We start from the raw sequence: 16094 nt of genomic DNA on the forward strand, positions 1-16094 counted from the left end.
GCCGAAGGCAGTTGCTTGACCAACTGAGCCACCCAGGCACCCCAAGGACAACAATTTAAACAGTTTAAGTTTAGTTTTAGTAGATCACAGAGTATAAAGCAAGCCCTAATGCTTATGGACTTGATTATCTCTTCGGTATCCAACAATTAAAGTGGACACCTTGAGGGAAAACCAGTTTTCATCTGATTTAGTTTGGCAATTGCAATTTAAAATCCATTCCTTGGGGTGCCTAGGTGGCTCAGTGGGTTGAGGCTCTGCCTTTGGCTCAAGTCATGGTCTCAGGGTCCTGGGATCAAGCCCCATGTCAGGCTCTCTGCTAGGCAGGGAGTCTGGTTCCCCCCTCTCTCTCTGCCTGCCTCTCTGCCTACTTGTGATCTCTTCCTCTCTGTCAAATAAATAAATAAATAAATAAAATCTTAAAAAAAATAAAATCTGTTCCTTCTCTGAGATGATATGAGCCCCTATGGCATGTTCTCCCTTCTTCCCTATAAAGTTATTCTCGCTTTACCTTCCATTCTGATTCTAAGCCAGCTGATGGGTTGGGGAGTCAGGGTTTAAATACCTCTTTGTTCATTTGTGAAAAGAATTAAAGAAATATGCCAACACCATTTAGTACAAGGCTGTCTGGGATGGCACAGAAAACACTATATCACAGAGAATTAATAGCTCTGCATACACTGAGGGTAAAGAGAAAGGATGTGTAACTTGTCTTCCCTCATTCCTTCTATTTTTGTTGTTATTGTTCATATAAATGCCTTTTATTTCCAGTGAAAGTTTTAGACAGAACATTCTTTGTTTTCCTGCATTCACTTTTTTTTCCTTCTGTTATTGGAATGCCTGCATCCGTGCGTCACTTGCTATGTATAGCAAAAATACTAGGATCAAATGCAAGGTGACCGCCTTGACTCCATGCTAGAAATACTGTTCTCTACTTTATTTATTCCAGTATATGTACCCTTGATAGACATTTCATTTTTTAAAGTGTTCTCTCTTAGGAGATTTCTGTTATTTAACATGATCCCAAGATGTAATCCTCCAAAGAAGGGAATGGCAAATTATTTTAATGCCTTTTATTGTTTTTGTTTCCAGCCTATTCTACTAAGCTCAACAAATTTCCTGTATTTAATATTAATGATGACTTGAATGATCTGTGTACCAGCGCAGTGAGCCCAAACACTACCAAAGCCACGCGGTATGCCTTGAATGTGTGGCGATACTGGTGCGTGACCAACGGGCTCAAAGATCACACGGACATCACCAAGGTAAGAAACTACTGAGTCTACTTACTCTCTCAGCTACTTCCACAGCTTCTAAGTCCTGGGCATTCTGTTAAGCATTATGGGGAGCACAGAACAGTTGTTTTTTGCTTGAGAAAACTTTGAAAGAACCTGAAAGCAAAAGAAAAAATATACACAGTACAAAGCAGAATTTAATAAGCATTTTATGAATGTACAGATCAGAAATGCCAAAAAATTCAGATAGATAAGTTAATTTCAGTTTGGTGAAACTAGTGAAGGAATTGATATTAAAGCTGTGTTTTGAAGGACAGTGGGATTTTAGTAGAACTGGGGCACCTGGGTGGCTCAGTTGGTGAAGGAACTGCCTTCAGCTCAGGTCATGATTCTGGAGTCCCAGGATCGAGTCCTGCATCAGGCTCCCTGCTCAGCAGAGAGTCTGCCTCTCCCTCTGACGCTTTCCCGTCTCATGCTCTCTCTTTCTCTCTCATTCTCTCTCTTTCAAATAAATAAATAAAATCTTAAAAAAAAAAAAAAAGAATTTCGGTAGGCCTGGATGAAGATGGGAGTCCTCTAGGCCAAGTGACATGAGGAAAAATAAGATTTTGAGGGATAGACTCACTTGCCTGCAGCAGAGATTTCGGATACGGAAATAGTAGACTCTAAAACCAGATTTTGATAAACCATTAAATACCAAACTAAAATCTTGTGAATATTGGGAAGCCATTGAAGTTTTGTTTTGTTGTGTTGTGTAAGGAGAGACTTTCTCTGAAGAATTATTTCAGTGGCAACAGGGAAGGGACTGTCGAAATAGGGAGAATGCTCTGACTGTAAGATCTAAGGGTTAGGCAAAAGGGAAACCGCTGACGTACATAATATATTATAGACTAATATGTATGAAATCTTATAGAAATGAAAAGAATTATAAATTGAGGAAGCAACAACATAGTAATCAAAATAATCCACTGGAACTGAAAATAAAGAAAAATTTCCACTCGTGGCCATAGGAGAAGAGGTTCCAAAATTAGAAGACTGGGGGAGCCTTGATGGCTCAGTCGTTAAGCATCTGCCTTCAGCTTGGGTCATGATCTCAGGGTCCTGGGATCAAGCCCCACATCTGGCTCCCTGCTCAGCAGTAAGCCTGCTTCTCCCAGTCCCCCTCCCCCTGCTTGTGTTCCCTCTCTTGCTTTGTCTCTCTCTGTCAAATAAATAAATAAAATCTTAAAAAAAAACACACACACAAAAGACTGAGCACAATATGTACAACTGTTTTCAGACAGAACAGACAGCACAGGACTTGATCACTTAGAGAAAGGTAACAGATGAAAGTACTGAAAAAGGTTTTGCATCAAATGTGGAGAATAGTTAGCTTTAGACTGAATTCTGCTCTAATCCCACCCAACAAATCTTAAAAGCTAGGCCCAGGTGCATGAAAAGGTGCTAACATCACTAATCATCAGGGAAATGCAAATCAAAACTACCATGAGATACCACTTCACACCTGTCAGAATGGTTAGTGTCAAAAAGACAAGAAATAACAGGTGTTAGTAAGGAATGTGGAGAAAAGGGAACCTGGTGCACTGTTGGTGGGAGTGTAAATTAGTGCAGACACTGTGGGAAACAGAATAGAAATTCCTCAAAAAACTAAAAATAGATCTTCCATATGATCCAGCAATTCCACTTCTGGGTATTTGTCTGAAGGAAATAAAAACACTAACTTGAAAAGATTTATGTACCCCCATGTTCATTGTGCCCTTATTTACAGTAGCCAAGACATGGAAGCAGCCTAAGTGTCCATTGATAGATGAATGGATAAAGAAAATGTGCATATATACACAATGGAATATTACTCAGACATAAGAAGAAGGAAATCTTGCCATTTGCAACAACATGAATGGACCTTGACGGCATTATGCTAAGGGAAATAAGTCAGAGAAAGGCAAATACCATATGATCTAACTTATACATGGAAGGTAAAAATAAAACAATGGGAACAACAAAAAATTAAACCAAACTCATAGAAAAAGAGAAAAGATTAGTGGTTGCTTGAGGTGTGTCGGGGGAAGGGAATGGAGAGTAAAATGGGTGAAGGTGGTCAAAAGGTTCAAACTCCCAGTTATAAAGTAAATAAGTCCTGGCAATGTGATGTACAGCTTGATGGCTATAGTTAATAATACTGCAATGTATATGTGAAAGTTGCTAAGAGAGTAGATCTTAAAAGTTCTCATCACAATAAAAAAAATTTAACTATGGGTGATGATAGATATTAGCTAGACTATGATAATCATTTTGAAGTACATAAAAATATTGAATTGTTGTGTTGTACACCTGAAACTAATGTACTATTATATGTCAATTACACCTCAATTCTTTCAAGTAAAAAAAAAAAAAAAAAGCAAGACCCAGAAGGATTGAATGATTTTTCAAGTAGCCTAACTATGTCTGGAGCAAAGCTTAAAAATATTTATAGAAACATAAAAATATCCAGAACCAAAGAAATAAAATTCACAGTGTCTGGCAACTAAAAAAAAATTATCAGACATGCAGAGAAGCAAGAATATGTCCCTTAAAGAATGAATCAGTCAAAACCAGCCCAGATCTAACAAAGATTTTAGAATTAGCAGACAAGATATTAAAAAGTTATTATAAAGAAGATAAACAAATAACCAATGAGCACATGAAAAGATGCCAACTTCCTTAGACCTCAGGGAAATGCAAATCAAAACTACATGAGATTCTACTTCACATCCAACAGGAAGACTACAATAATGATAATTTTTTACAAAGATAATAAGTATTGATGAGAATGTAGAGTAACTGGAACTTGTACATTTCTGGTGGGAATATAAAATGATGGAGCTGTTTTGGAAACAGTCTTGCATTTCCCTACAAGTTAAACATAGAGTTACTCTTTGGCCCAGCAATTCTGCTCCTACCTATAGACCCAGAAAATTAAAAAGATGTGTCTGTACAAAAAGTCATACCTAAATATATGTTGTGGCTTTATTCACAATAGCGAAAACAACCCAAATGCCCATGAGCAAATGAATAGATAAAATGTGGCATATCCATACAATGGAATATTATTTAGCAATGAAGAGAAATGAAGTACTGATCAATGTTTACAATATAAATGAGCCTAGAAAGCATACTAAGTGAAATAAGTCAGAAACAAAAGAAAAATATATATTATTTCATTTAGGTAAGATATCTAGAATAGGTAGGGTCATAAAGGCAGAAGGTATGAGAGAGGTTACCAGAGGCTCAGAGGAGGAGGAAATATGCAGCTATTATTGAATGAGTACAGTTTCTGCCTGGAACGATGCTAAAGTTCTGGAAAGGAATAGTGGCAGGGGTTGGTCAATGTTTTAAATGTACTTAAAAAACCATGGAATTGTATACTAACAAATGGTTAAGATGGTAAATGTTATATATGTTTTACCACAATTTTAAAAAATACAAATAAATCAGTAAAAATATAACTATTTTACCTTTATTAATAATAATTTTAAAATTCACCTGTTCTCACAGACCCCTATCAGCATTTCATCATCCCCACTAACCTTAATTTTTTCTAGGCCCGAGGATCTTGTCTTTCAGACTTTAAAGTTGTCTGTTACTGGGATACTTTATGTTCCCATGCAAGAGTCCCTGAAAAGAGCCTAATTTCTCCACACTCTCCAAGGTTTAGAGAAGTTCTGCATCCCAGGTGGAAAAAATGTCCCATCTGTCCCATAAAGTGTGCCTTATCATTGAACTAGTATTTCTTAGTTTCCCCTGTGTTACCTAAAGGAATCCTGGATGAGAAAGAAGATAGATTTTAGTCTTCTGTAATCTATTCACATGGGTCCCTCAAATTAAACATTTTTAATAATAAATTTTAAGAAAGAGGCCAGTATCTTAGAGAATTAGCCAATATTTAGTAAAAAGAATGAATTGTGGTATCAAAGCCCATATTCTTTAATCTCATTTTCTTGGTCTCAATGCAAGATATTTTTAATCTAGATGTGTCTTTAACGAGAGATAAAAGAGACACCTGGCTGGTAGATCATGTAACTCTTGATCTCATGAGTTCAAGTCCCACACTGGGTGTGGAGCTGACTTTAACAAAAGAAAGTTAGATATAGCTGGCAGCAGACAAAGTGGGTAAGAGCTCTTGATCACAGTTTCGCACCTGGTGAGCCTCAAATTAGTCACGTGCTCAAGGGAGAAAGGAAGGAGTCAAACCAGACTTCAGAACGCCATCTAAATAAACAGGGTGCACACTGCCAGCCTCACTCTGTAGCTAGTGTGTGAGTTCCACCTAGTATTTTCCCTGCTGGTTCTTTTCACAAGTGTGATCGGATCCTCACTGACCCATCTCCCTCAAGGCTGCTGCCTCACTGACTTAGATGGTCTCGGAGTCCACTAAATCTGACTTCCCTCTTTGCCTAGGCTTGTTCAAATGTGGCTTAGCTCTTGGGATCACACACATTAGGTGGGATCACAAATCCCACCTAATACGAAGAGAGGTTAACACCTGCAAGTAGGGAGCTACAAGTGACAACATAAAAATCTGAAACCAGTTGAGTTTGAGAGTCATTGTTATTTTGACAGGTTTTTACCGGTGTCTAAGAAAGTTGTTGCTTTTCATATACTGTATGTGGCTACCCTACTGATGACTTTTTAGCTGAATCTCTTGGAGTTTCCTAGACCAACAATCAGATGATCAGAAAACAATTATATTTTGGGGTGCCTGGGTGGCTCAGTGGGTTAAGCCTCTGCCTTCGGCTCAGATCATGATCCCGGGTGCTGGGATTGAGCCCCACTTCGGGCTCTCTGCTCAGCAGGGAGACTGCTTCCCCCTCCCCCTCTACCTGCTTCTCTGCCTACTTGTGATCTCTCTCTGTGTCAAATAAATCAATAAAATCTTTTTTAAAAAAAGAACATAATTATATTTTATCTTTTTCCTTTAGTATATACACATACACGTATGTATGCATGTGTATAATTTTTTTTCTTGTCTTGCCTGGTTTGCTAGAACCTCCAGACTACTGTTACACACATACAGTATCAGATATTCAGCAAGCTCATCCTATTCCTGACTTTATAAAGAAACCATTCTAATGTTTCCATCTGAGGTATAATTTTTATAGTTCTTGTCTGTAAAATACTCATCGTAGTAAAAGTATTTTTTCTTCCAATCTAAATTTAATTTGAATTCTTAAAAATTTGAAATGGATATCAAACTTTCAAGTAAGTTTTCAGTAATTAGCAAGTTCATATTACTTTCTTTATGAGTAAGTCCATTATATTAACATATTTATTAAGATTGAATCATCCTTACACTCTGCAACAATCCCTACTTGTCTTGATGTAGTGTTGCTTTCCTGCAGTTCTGAATGTGATTTGATAACATAGGCCGTCCTTGTTTTGTGTGGTACCATGTAAATTGCTCTTCGCGCATATCAGAGCTGTGTATCAGAGCCTTGTGCTCGTTTTCCAACGTTATAACAGGCACCTGTCTTACTTAACAGGGCACTGTGCTAAATGAAAATAGCTTGTTTATATTTATATTCATATGCTTTTTTTCATGTATGTTAGATTCGAATTCAAGAAAAATGAAGACCCTTTCTCTTTCTCGTGCTCCAAAGCTGTTTAAGTACAAAAGCTAAATAGACTTCATAAAACCATCCCCTTAGATGTAATACACATCTCTGACAATCTTGTCACTCTATTTTGGGGCTCTTCAGCTCTTTTACTTTTTTTTTTTTTTTAAGATTTTATTTATTTTTGAGAGACAGAGCACAAGCACAAGCTGGGGGAAGGGCAGAGGGAGAAGCAGACTCCCCACTGAGTTCCAGGGAGCTGATGCGGGGCTCAATCCCAGGACCCTGAGATCATGACCAGAGCCGAAGGCAGACGGTTAACAAACTGAGACACCCAGGCACCCCTATTGAGACTTTCTTTTGTCCTAGAACATGTACTTGGCCTGAAAGGACTATGAGGAAAGTCTGGTTTTATCTTTCTAGCTCCCTCTTTTTTTTTTAATTTAATTATTTACTTATTTATTTGTCAGAGAGAGCGCGAGAGAGAGCCCAAGAAGGAGGAGCAGCAGGCAGAGGGAGAGGGAGAAGCAGGCCCCCCACCAAGCAAGGAGCCCAATGCAGGACACGATTCCAGGACCCTGAAATCGTGACCTGATCTGAAGGCGGCCTCTCAACCGACTGAGCCACCGAGGCATCCCTCTAGCTCTCTCTTGAAAATAAAGCTCTCGGGACATCTGGGTGGCTCAGTGAGTTAAGCATCTGCCTTCAGCTCAGGTCATCATCCCAGAGTCCTGGAATGGAGCCCTAGTTGGGCTCCCTGCTCAGCGGGGAGTCTACTTCTCCCTCTGCCCCTTCCCTTCGCCCACCCCACTGTGCAAGCACACTTGCTCTCTCAAATAAAATAAATAAAATATTTCTTTAAAAAAGCTAAAAAAAAGAAAGAAAGAACTCTTTTAATGTCCGGGCTTCCTTCTCCCAACGTATCCAAGCGAGGAGCTCTCTCTAATTGTCAGTGCAGTCATTAAGCTTTTCATATTTTTTGAAAAAGTATTGTTATTGCAACCCTGTGGGTCATTAAGCCAGTGATATTTCAGGACCTGTTCAGATACATTCAAGTGAAGGATTAAGGTCATGAACTTGCTGTGCAGCCCGGACATACCCATCGTCTTTCCCCAATAGCACCATGTTTAGTGCCCGCAGGACCCAATAGTATGGTAGATTTTGAGGAAATTGATGCTGGGAGAATTCAGAATTTGTAAATTTGGTTCACAGATTCTTTAGAGAGAATGTTTGGATTTTAGTGAAGGAGAGAAAAGGAAATGATTTGCTATAAAAGAAAAGGAAGGCTTTCTGGAGGGGAATAAAATTGTACAATTTACAAAGGCCAATAATCATAATTACTAAATACATGTATATTTATGTATGCATATGTGTGTGTGTTCTCCATTATTTAAAACCCCTCCATGCCTCTTCCTTTATTTAGGCATCACCGTAATCCTTTGAGGAGGTCTTTATTTTGTCCCATTTTGCTGCGTGAAACACTGTGGTTCCGAGTATGGAACCGAGATCTTCCATATGAAGTTCTTTCACTGTATCAGGCTAGGAATCAACCCTATAGAGGCCACAAAATGGCCCGTCCACAGTACAGCCCCTGGGAGGACGAGGAGAAGGAAGGGGTCTGGCTCTTTGGGTGTCCTCCAATGTGTAACCTCAGTGTTTGTCTCATTTGAGATCCCTGCGGCGAAGTTGAATGAGCTGCTCGAGAATTTCTATGTCACCGTTAAGAAGAGTGACGGCTCCGACTTCCTGGCCACCTCGCTGCACGCCATTCGCCGTGGCCTGGACCGCATCCTGAAGAATGCAGGCGTGGGCTTCTCCATCACCAGCAGCACTTTCAGTTCTTCCACCAAGAAACTCAAGGAGAAGCTGTGGGTGCTGAGTAAGGCAGGGATGTCAGGTGCTCGTTCTCGCAATATTGTCTACTTCTCTCTTTCCGATGAGGAGGAGATGTGGCAGGCAGGGTGTCTGGGGGATGACAGCCCTATCACTCTGCTGTCCACCGTGGTCAAGTACAACAGCCAGTACCTGAACATGCGGACGCTGCAGGAACACGCAGATCTGATGTACGGTGACATTGAGCTGCTCAAAGACCCCCAGAACCAGCCCTATTTTGCCCGGACAGACAGTGTCAAACGGGAGAGCCGGAGTGGTTCCACTAGAGTATGCCACGGGAAAATCTACCACGAGCATTCCAGGGGCCACAAGCAGTGCCCTTACTGCCTCCTCTACAAGTACATGTACATCCACCGGCCGCCCACGCAAATGGAGGCCAAGTCCCCGTTCTACCTTACGGCCAGGAAGGAGGCCACAGACACGGGCAGTGTGTGGTACGAGGAGCAGAGGATGGGCCTGCGGTCTCTTCGGGGGATAGTCCCCAACTTAGCCAAGAAGGTCAAGCTGGAAAACTGTGAGAACTTCACCTTTGTCTCATTTACTCAGGTCTCCAGGAGGCTCGGCTCCCACAGTTGCTGTCAGTGAGTCTCCCCTGGGCCCAGGCCACTGCCCTGCTCACCCCGAGGGGCAAGAGTTCCCTCAGGCAAGCGGGGCCAGAGCTCTGAGGTGGCAGCGAGTGACGGCTACCTCAAGGTCAGGCTGGTCTCTGGCAGGGTGACCTGCTATTTCTTCAACTTCGGGTATGTTTTTATAACTGAAAGTAGAGGAGTCTGAATGACTAGGGTATTTTATCCAAACGTGTGTCACCTTTGTTAAATTATAGAATCTAACACCATGTATAACTGCTCCATAAACAAGAGTGAGGAAGTTCATTTAGTGCCTTTTTAGCACAGATTTTCTTTAAAAAAAAAAAGGAAAAAAAAAAGAAAAAAGAATAAAGGAGACTGTTTAAGTAGTCATTAAAAAATACTCCCAGTAGCCTAGTAGCTTTAGAATGTTATGAAGACTATATTATACTTTGTTGAATTACACTCACAATAAGGAACTGGAAGGAGAGAGGCAGACACGTTAACTATTTCCAGGAGAAAAATTGCACTTGACACTCCTCTGTCTGTTTCGTTGATGGATAGCTTGGTTCTGCAGAGCAAGCAGCTTTGCCTGCTAGAAGCGGGTGGGGCTGCACTAGGGAGTGCTGATGGGGAGATGGGGGCGACCCCCACTGCTCTCAGCACGGGGAGCAACTTGATCCCTGTGTCAATGGGGACAATTTTAATTTTATGGAAAAAGATGAATGCGCCAGACGATATTTAGGAGAGCAAGGTTTCCAGTGAACTGGGTGGTTTGTACCATGAGGGAATTTCCAGAAGTGGCTTGGAAAATAGCGATCTGTGATCAAAATACGAAAACCTCCTGAAGCAGAAGTGCCTACGTGTTCTTCCTCAGCACCACGTGAAAGCTATTTTCATTTGAACCTTTTTTTGGAATCTTTAAAAATCTGTCCTTTGTGTCATACAGTTGTGCCGTCAGCATCTACCCCCAGATTTGTTAAACGACCACAGGTAATTTTCAGGCTTCGCCCAGAAAATCCAACAAAGCAAGCTGCAAAGAAAGCAAATGCCCAAACGTGTTTATGAAAGTACTTAGGATATGTTTTATCAAAGTTTGACTTTTTTTCCGCAACGACAGATGTCATCATTCTAGGCCAGCACCCATGCATGGGCCATGATGACGGAGACAGCCTGCCAGGTAAGCGGACTCAGCACTAAGGACACGCGTGTGAAAATCAGAGCGTGATGATAGGTCATTGATGCACTCAGGTAAACTGCAGCCTGACCACATGTTATTGAAACATGAGCAGAATTTTCTGGTAACTACTCTGAATGACAAGAGAAAAAGAAGCCCAAAGAGTGCAAATCAATAATAACAATAATTTCCAGGAGTCTTTATGTTGTATTTGAGGAAGGACTGCTACAAGATTATGTTCCTGCGTATGCTTTCTAATCCAAAATTGAAATTCCAGTATAAAATTCATGTTGCAAGAGTCCTAAAATCGGTTCTAGTTCTTTTTCAAAACATTACTGTAGTATTTATTTTAATTAATTGTTCTTAAAAATCATTCACCAGTCGTTGAAATACGTAATACATCCTTTACCAGAAAAGACTCAGCCAATGCTGCCTTAAGGTTTAATGTTGTTCCCTTTTTAGTTAAACTGAACATTTATAATTTTGTTTACTAGTTGATCTTTTCTGAGTATGGGTTCATTTTGGTATGTCTCCGTGCATATGTAAGTAACACTGATTTAGTAATCAGTGTTATGACTTGATACTACATATTATTCTGTTGTGATTTCCTATAGTGGTTTTAGGGTTTTGCTTAAAGAAGAGACACAAAGCATTAGGTATAGTTTTCCTTAGTTTGCTAAATGCCCAAAGCATATTTTGTTTGTGGAAAGCAGGTGGTGATCTTTCCTGTCAGTTCTGCACTTAAACAGAAATACACCCCAAGTGAACTCTTGGGCAGACAGAGCCTGCAGCCTAATTAAATAAAACCTCCAAATTTATTTTAAATAGAAGCAAGAGGAAATGGCCTTTAGGAATCCCTGATCTTTTCAGATTTCAACATGTCCATAAGTAGCAATAACTGACCCAGAGGTTGTCATCCTTCTGTTGACAGGGGCTTTTCCTCAGCTGAACAACCACCTCTGTCTCACGTTTGTTGCTTCTCACTGTTTGATGTGCTATAAATCCCAGAGTTCTGAGGTGAATGACTGAATAAAAAACCAGGAGGTGGAAACTTCACTGATATCTGATGGAATGAGAACGTTGCATCTCAGCATCCTAATGCCACGCATTTTGTGCCCCCCTCGGGGACTGGGAGTTAGATTTAGCAGATGCTACTCTGTGCCACCGGTTAATGAGGTACTTTGTTACGTGTTTGCGTGAGATGTCTGTGTGTGTATGCAACACACGCTTCAAATGTGTATGTGGTGACGCCTGGTAAACCTGCTAAGGTGGCAGAGCCCCTCTTCTTTGTATGGCCATGTCCGGAGTAGCTAGCTCTAGCAGGCAGTCAGCCCTTCCAGCCACCCTCACTCATGCCCGCTGGAGGACGCCATGATTTTCCACTCTTGCCTAAGCCAGGAGAAAGGAGAATCCCAAGAGAAGGAAGGGGGTGGGGGAAGATTAAGGGCATTTTCTCCATTTACCTTTATTTATTTATTTATTTATTTTACTCAAAAGTGGGAACGCATATCAGGAGCTCCCAAGCTCACCGAAGCACAAGTTGCCTCTGGCTCGGCGTCAGGAACGGTGGAGCTGCAGGTGTTAGGGAGGACCTGTGGGGTGCTTTGGGCGAGCTCTTGCCCACAGCACCTTCTGCGTCTGCTCTAACGCGAGCCCTGCTTGCTTGATAGCTCCCCTCCGGAATCTAACAGGTCTCCCCTCAGAAGTGTATTCTAGCAGACGTGATGGAGGGTCAGCTTGGAAGGGTGTGATCCCATTAAACGTGAAAGGTTAACACAGCACCGGGTGCACAGTAAGCCTGCAATATATGTTAGCTATTTCAGCTACAAGTTTTGGTAATAGTAATAATTAATATTATTCAACGACTCTGCGTCACATCAATTATTTCTTCCATTGTGGAGATTCTCCCTCCTTTAAACCGTTAAACTTGAAGAGGAAACCAAACCTGATAATCTGGTCACATGTATGCCCATAAATTCTACCTCCAACACAGCCAAGCCCTGTTACCTCAGCTGTAAGCAAAAACACGTGAAGAATGGAGATGCCTTAAGAGGCTTTATGAGAAAGCTTTTGCATTGTTTCGTGTGTTTGCAAAGGGGAGTATTATGGAAGAACCTAACCAAAGCTGTGAAAGAGATGGTCTCCTTGGTCACGTGGCATTTTCCAGCTCTCCTTGGGTTATGTGCTGCATTAGTCCTGCTCTGACTGATAAGTGGTGTTTGAAGAAATGTGAAATTCTATTACTTTGATTTTTATTTCAATTCGGCCTTATTTAAAGGATCAAGCACTATATCCCAGCATGTTCACAGACAGTCATTGGGAGAATCTGGACAAGATAACATTCATGTGGAAGCTGAAGCCTCTTGCAGTAGTAGAGAGAGAACTGGACTGGGAGCTCCTTCCCTCCTCTGCGGTTCTGGTCTCACTTCCATCGGTGATGGAGTGGGATCACTGGATGGATCACTTCCAGCCTGAACAGTGTTACAGTTCCTGAAGCACATACTGTTAGGAAGTGGCAGAACTCGGAAGCAAAATTCCTAATTCCTTAAGGTCATATAGTGGATCTCCTAAATTTTAAGAGCTTCTGACTCTACTGGAACACTTTCTTTTGAAAAAATAGTTTTCTTGAATTGCCAGGTTTCACAGATTTTAAAAAATTGTTTTTTGCTATCTCTAGGCAGCAACATGTTGATTACTTTTCTCAGTTTAGACTAATGCTGACCACAGTTTAACTACTTCAATAAAGTAAACAGGATGTTTAAACATTATGTTTATCAAAATGCATCTCTTTGTCATTACTGAAATCTGGTTTTTGACCTAGTAACCAGTTTACCTTTAGGCATTGATAAATGCAAACGATAGAAACCTCAGAGTCACCTCATTTTCTCTACATGTGATCCAGTTTTGTCTAAGTTAGGGCCCATGCACATTTAGAAACAGTTAACAGTCCTGAGCAGAAGAATATATTAAAAGTTTCAAGTTCACATGTATCTTCACATGTTTTTGCTTTGGGGTTGAGTTTTTAATGCTCTGTATTAAAAGAAAAACATCCAAGGGTTTAATCAGTGTTCTTAAAAATCTTTGTTTTTTTTTTTTCCCCATGAGAATTAATCTCCTTAGTAGAGGGGGAGTTTGGTGGCGACCTAAGGACACGCTCCCTTCCTGAGAGAAGAAAAGGCTTTTGACTGACTTATCTCTGGGAATTCCTATATATTCCGTGTCCATGAATTCTGACATCACAGGATTTCCCAAAACTCCTTTGAGGGAGGCTGCCCATCCTTCTGGCAAAGTTTGCCTATTACCATGATGATTTCATGTACTACTAGTTCTTCATAGTCCAAGAAATCCCAAGATGTCTCTCATGTTTAGTTGGTTGACCAGAATCAGATTTCTGTGCTCAATTAAAGTGCTTTATTAATCTAATGCAGCTGATATGGAACTTAATTTCAGGAAATATTTGTTAAAACAAAACAAAAGATCACTGGGTTATATTAGATGCATATTGCTTCCATTACTATTAAAAGCATTTAGATAGATCCCTCCCCCACAATGAGAGGAGAATGAGCTCCTAAATATTTTATGGTCAAGATAACTGATTTGATTAATTTACATTTAACTGCAGTTATTGTTACAGTTCAAAAAAGTTTCTAGAAGGTTCTCATTTGACTAACACTGTGGTAAGTACTTTCTCACAGCTGCCTCATATTTTCATCTAATTTCACAACAGCTCTACAAGGTAGGTCTAAGTATTCCCATGTTACTTACTGGGAAACCCAAGGCTCAGAGAAGTTAAGTAAATTTCTCAAAGTCTCACCGAGCTTATAAATTGGAGAACTTAAGTGTGAAGCCAGGTCTTCTGACTCCAAATCCCGTGTTCAGTCCGTGAGACAAAACTGCCTTCTTTGGGGCTACAGAGGGTCCGTTTATCACAGAACTTAAAAAAAGTAAACACGATTTCTGTCTATTTAGGAAACACTTCATTTCTCCAGTCATACGGTGACACACTTCTTATGTACTCTCTTACTAACTGATTGGTCACTTGGTATGTTTCAGTAGTTCTGGAAAGCCTGATGGTTTTCTGTGAACATTCTGCATATTGAAAACTTTTTGTCCTTATCCAATAAATAACTTGTATTACCTATTACCTGCCCTAAAGGGCAGACGTTCATGCCAATTTATTCTAATAAAAGTCAAATACTTTACTAATTGTACCTGTCTTGACAATGGTATCATTGCTTAAAATGTAAAAGGCTTCCTAACCTATGTCACAATTATATGTGCATGTTTTTTACTTTCTTTTTTTTAAATTTTGATGTCAAAGAATTTTTATAATCTTTAGGCTAAAGCACCCTCATAGCAAAATATACTTACTTAGTCATTTGTTTTCTATTCTTCTTTCCTTTATCTGGGCATGTTTACTTTCTGCTTTGAGACTTAAAAAACAATAGGTTATAAGTAACTCTGAGATCATGTAGTCAAATTCCCTCATTTTACCAATAAGGAAGTGGAAGCCCAGAGATATCTGAGGGGCCGTCCAAGGTTAGCAAGACAGTAAATAGATTCAGGACCAGAACATTAATCCAAAACTCTTTCCTCCATACCATCACTGGGAAGATTTGGATTTTTAAAAACAAATTATTGAATTGCATCTCACAGAACGACATGTGGCTAGCAGAAGCCCCCACTGAACTCCTAAGGTCCCAAAGAAACACTCATAAAAACCTCCAAAGAAGGCCAAATCTCTGTTCTAGAATCTAGACGGAATTGGTACAAGTTATGAGGCATACGGTGCTGGAATGAGGCAAAATCTTCCAGGGGGTAGCTAGGGATTTTCTCTGGCTTCATGTCATGAAATGGACATACTGAGAAATAAGAACTGTGAAAGATATTTAGTAACTCGTTTTCTTCACCAACAGTGTCTGCCTGCTTACTCAGGATCAGATCTCCCAAGCCAGAGAAATAACTGACTGATCCTATCTCTTAACCAGATGGAGAGACCATGAAGATTCTCTATATCCCACCCCTTCTGCCTTCCTGCTCCCCGCCCCCAACCCTCATTGTGCCCAGGACTCCAAACCTTAGGGCTAAAATGTGAGCAGAAAGCAGAAAGATTTCTTAAAGGCATGGTGCATTCTGTGAAAAATGTCCTTTAGGTGAAGGCAGATACAAAGAAGTAGCAGAATATGCAAATACTGTGATTTTTCATGTATGATATTAGTTCAGAGATCTAGAAAACAGTAGGAAGGATTGGGAAGGCACTTCAATAGCAAAGCATTAAACTTGAAATTGGACTTGGAGATATGCATACTACTTTATCCACCGCACCATATACCCACAAAAGAAAGTTGACAAACACTCACATGGAGACAGCACAACCACGGGCAGATACTGGATCGGGAAGAAGATTGTATTTAAGGATGAATACAGAGGGGAAAAAAGGGGGGGGGTATATTTAAAAAAAAAATGACTGAACCAAGGAAAACAAACAGCTTCCAAGAGCATTTGGAAATGAAAGCTGTCTACTGCGAGAAACAAGAAAATGGTAGGACTCTTCTTGTAACTGAAAGAACAGAAGAATTGCTTCCGCGCGGCAATCGTTACCTCAGACAGGGGGGTGGGTTTAGAGAAAAAGGCG

The 16094-nt window shown here is 40.4% G+C and overlaps 1 protein-coding gene across 2 annotated transcripts in view; it reads left to right on the top strand.

Annotated features, from left to right (window-relative positions):
• Positions 1-15912, top strand: part of KIAA1958 (KIAA1958 ortholog) — a 169090-nt gene extending 153178 nt beyond the window's left edge. For both annotated transcript variants that reach the window (XM_047699537.1, XM_047699536.1), the window contains 2 exons: positions 1090-1262; positions 8495-15912. In XM_047699537.1, coding sequence (XP_047555493.1) covers positions 1090-1262; positions 8495-9301 — 980 coding nt within the window. In that variant the 3' untranslated portion in view covers positions 9302-15912. The remainder of the gene's footprint in view (positions 1-1089; positions 1263-8494) is intronic.
• The last annotated feature ends 182 nt before the right edge of the window (positions 15913-16094 follow it).

This window comes from Lutra lutra, chromosome 13 (genome assembly GCF_902655055.1).
Source record: "Lutra lutra chromosome 13, mLutLut1.2, whole genome shotgun sequence".
NCBI lineage: Eukaryota > Metazoa > Chordata > Mammalia > Carnivora > Mustelidae > Lutra > Lutra lutra.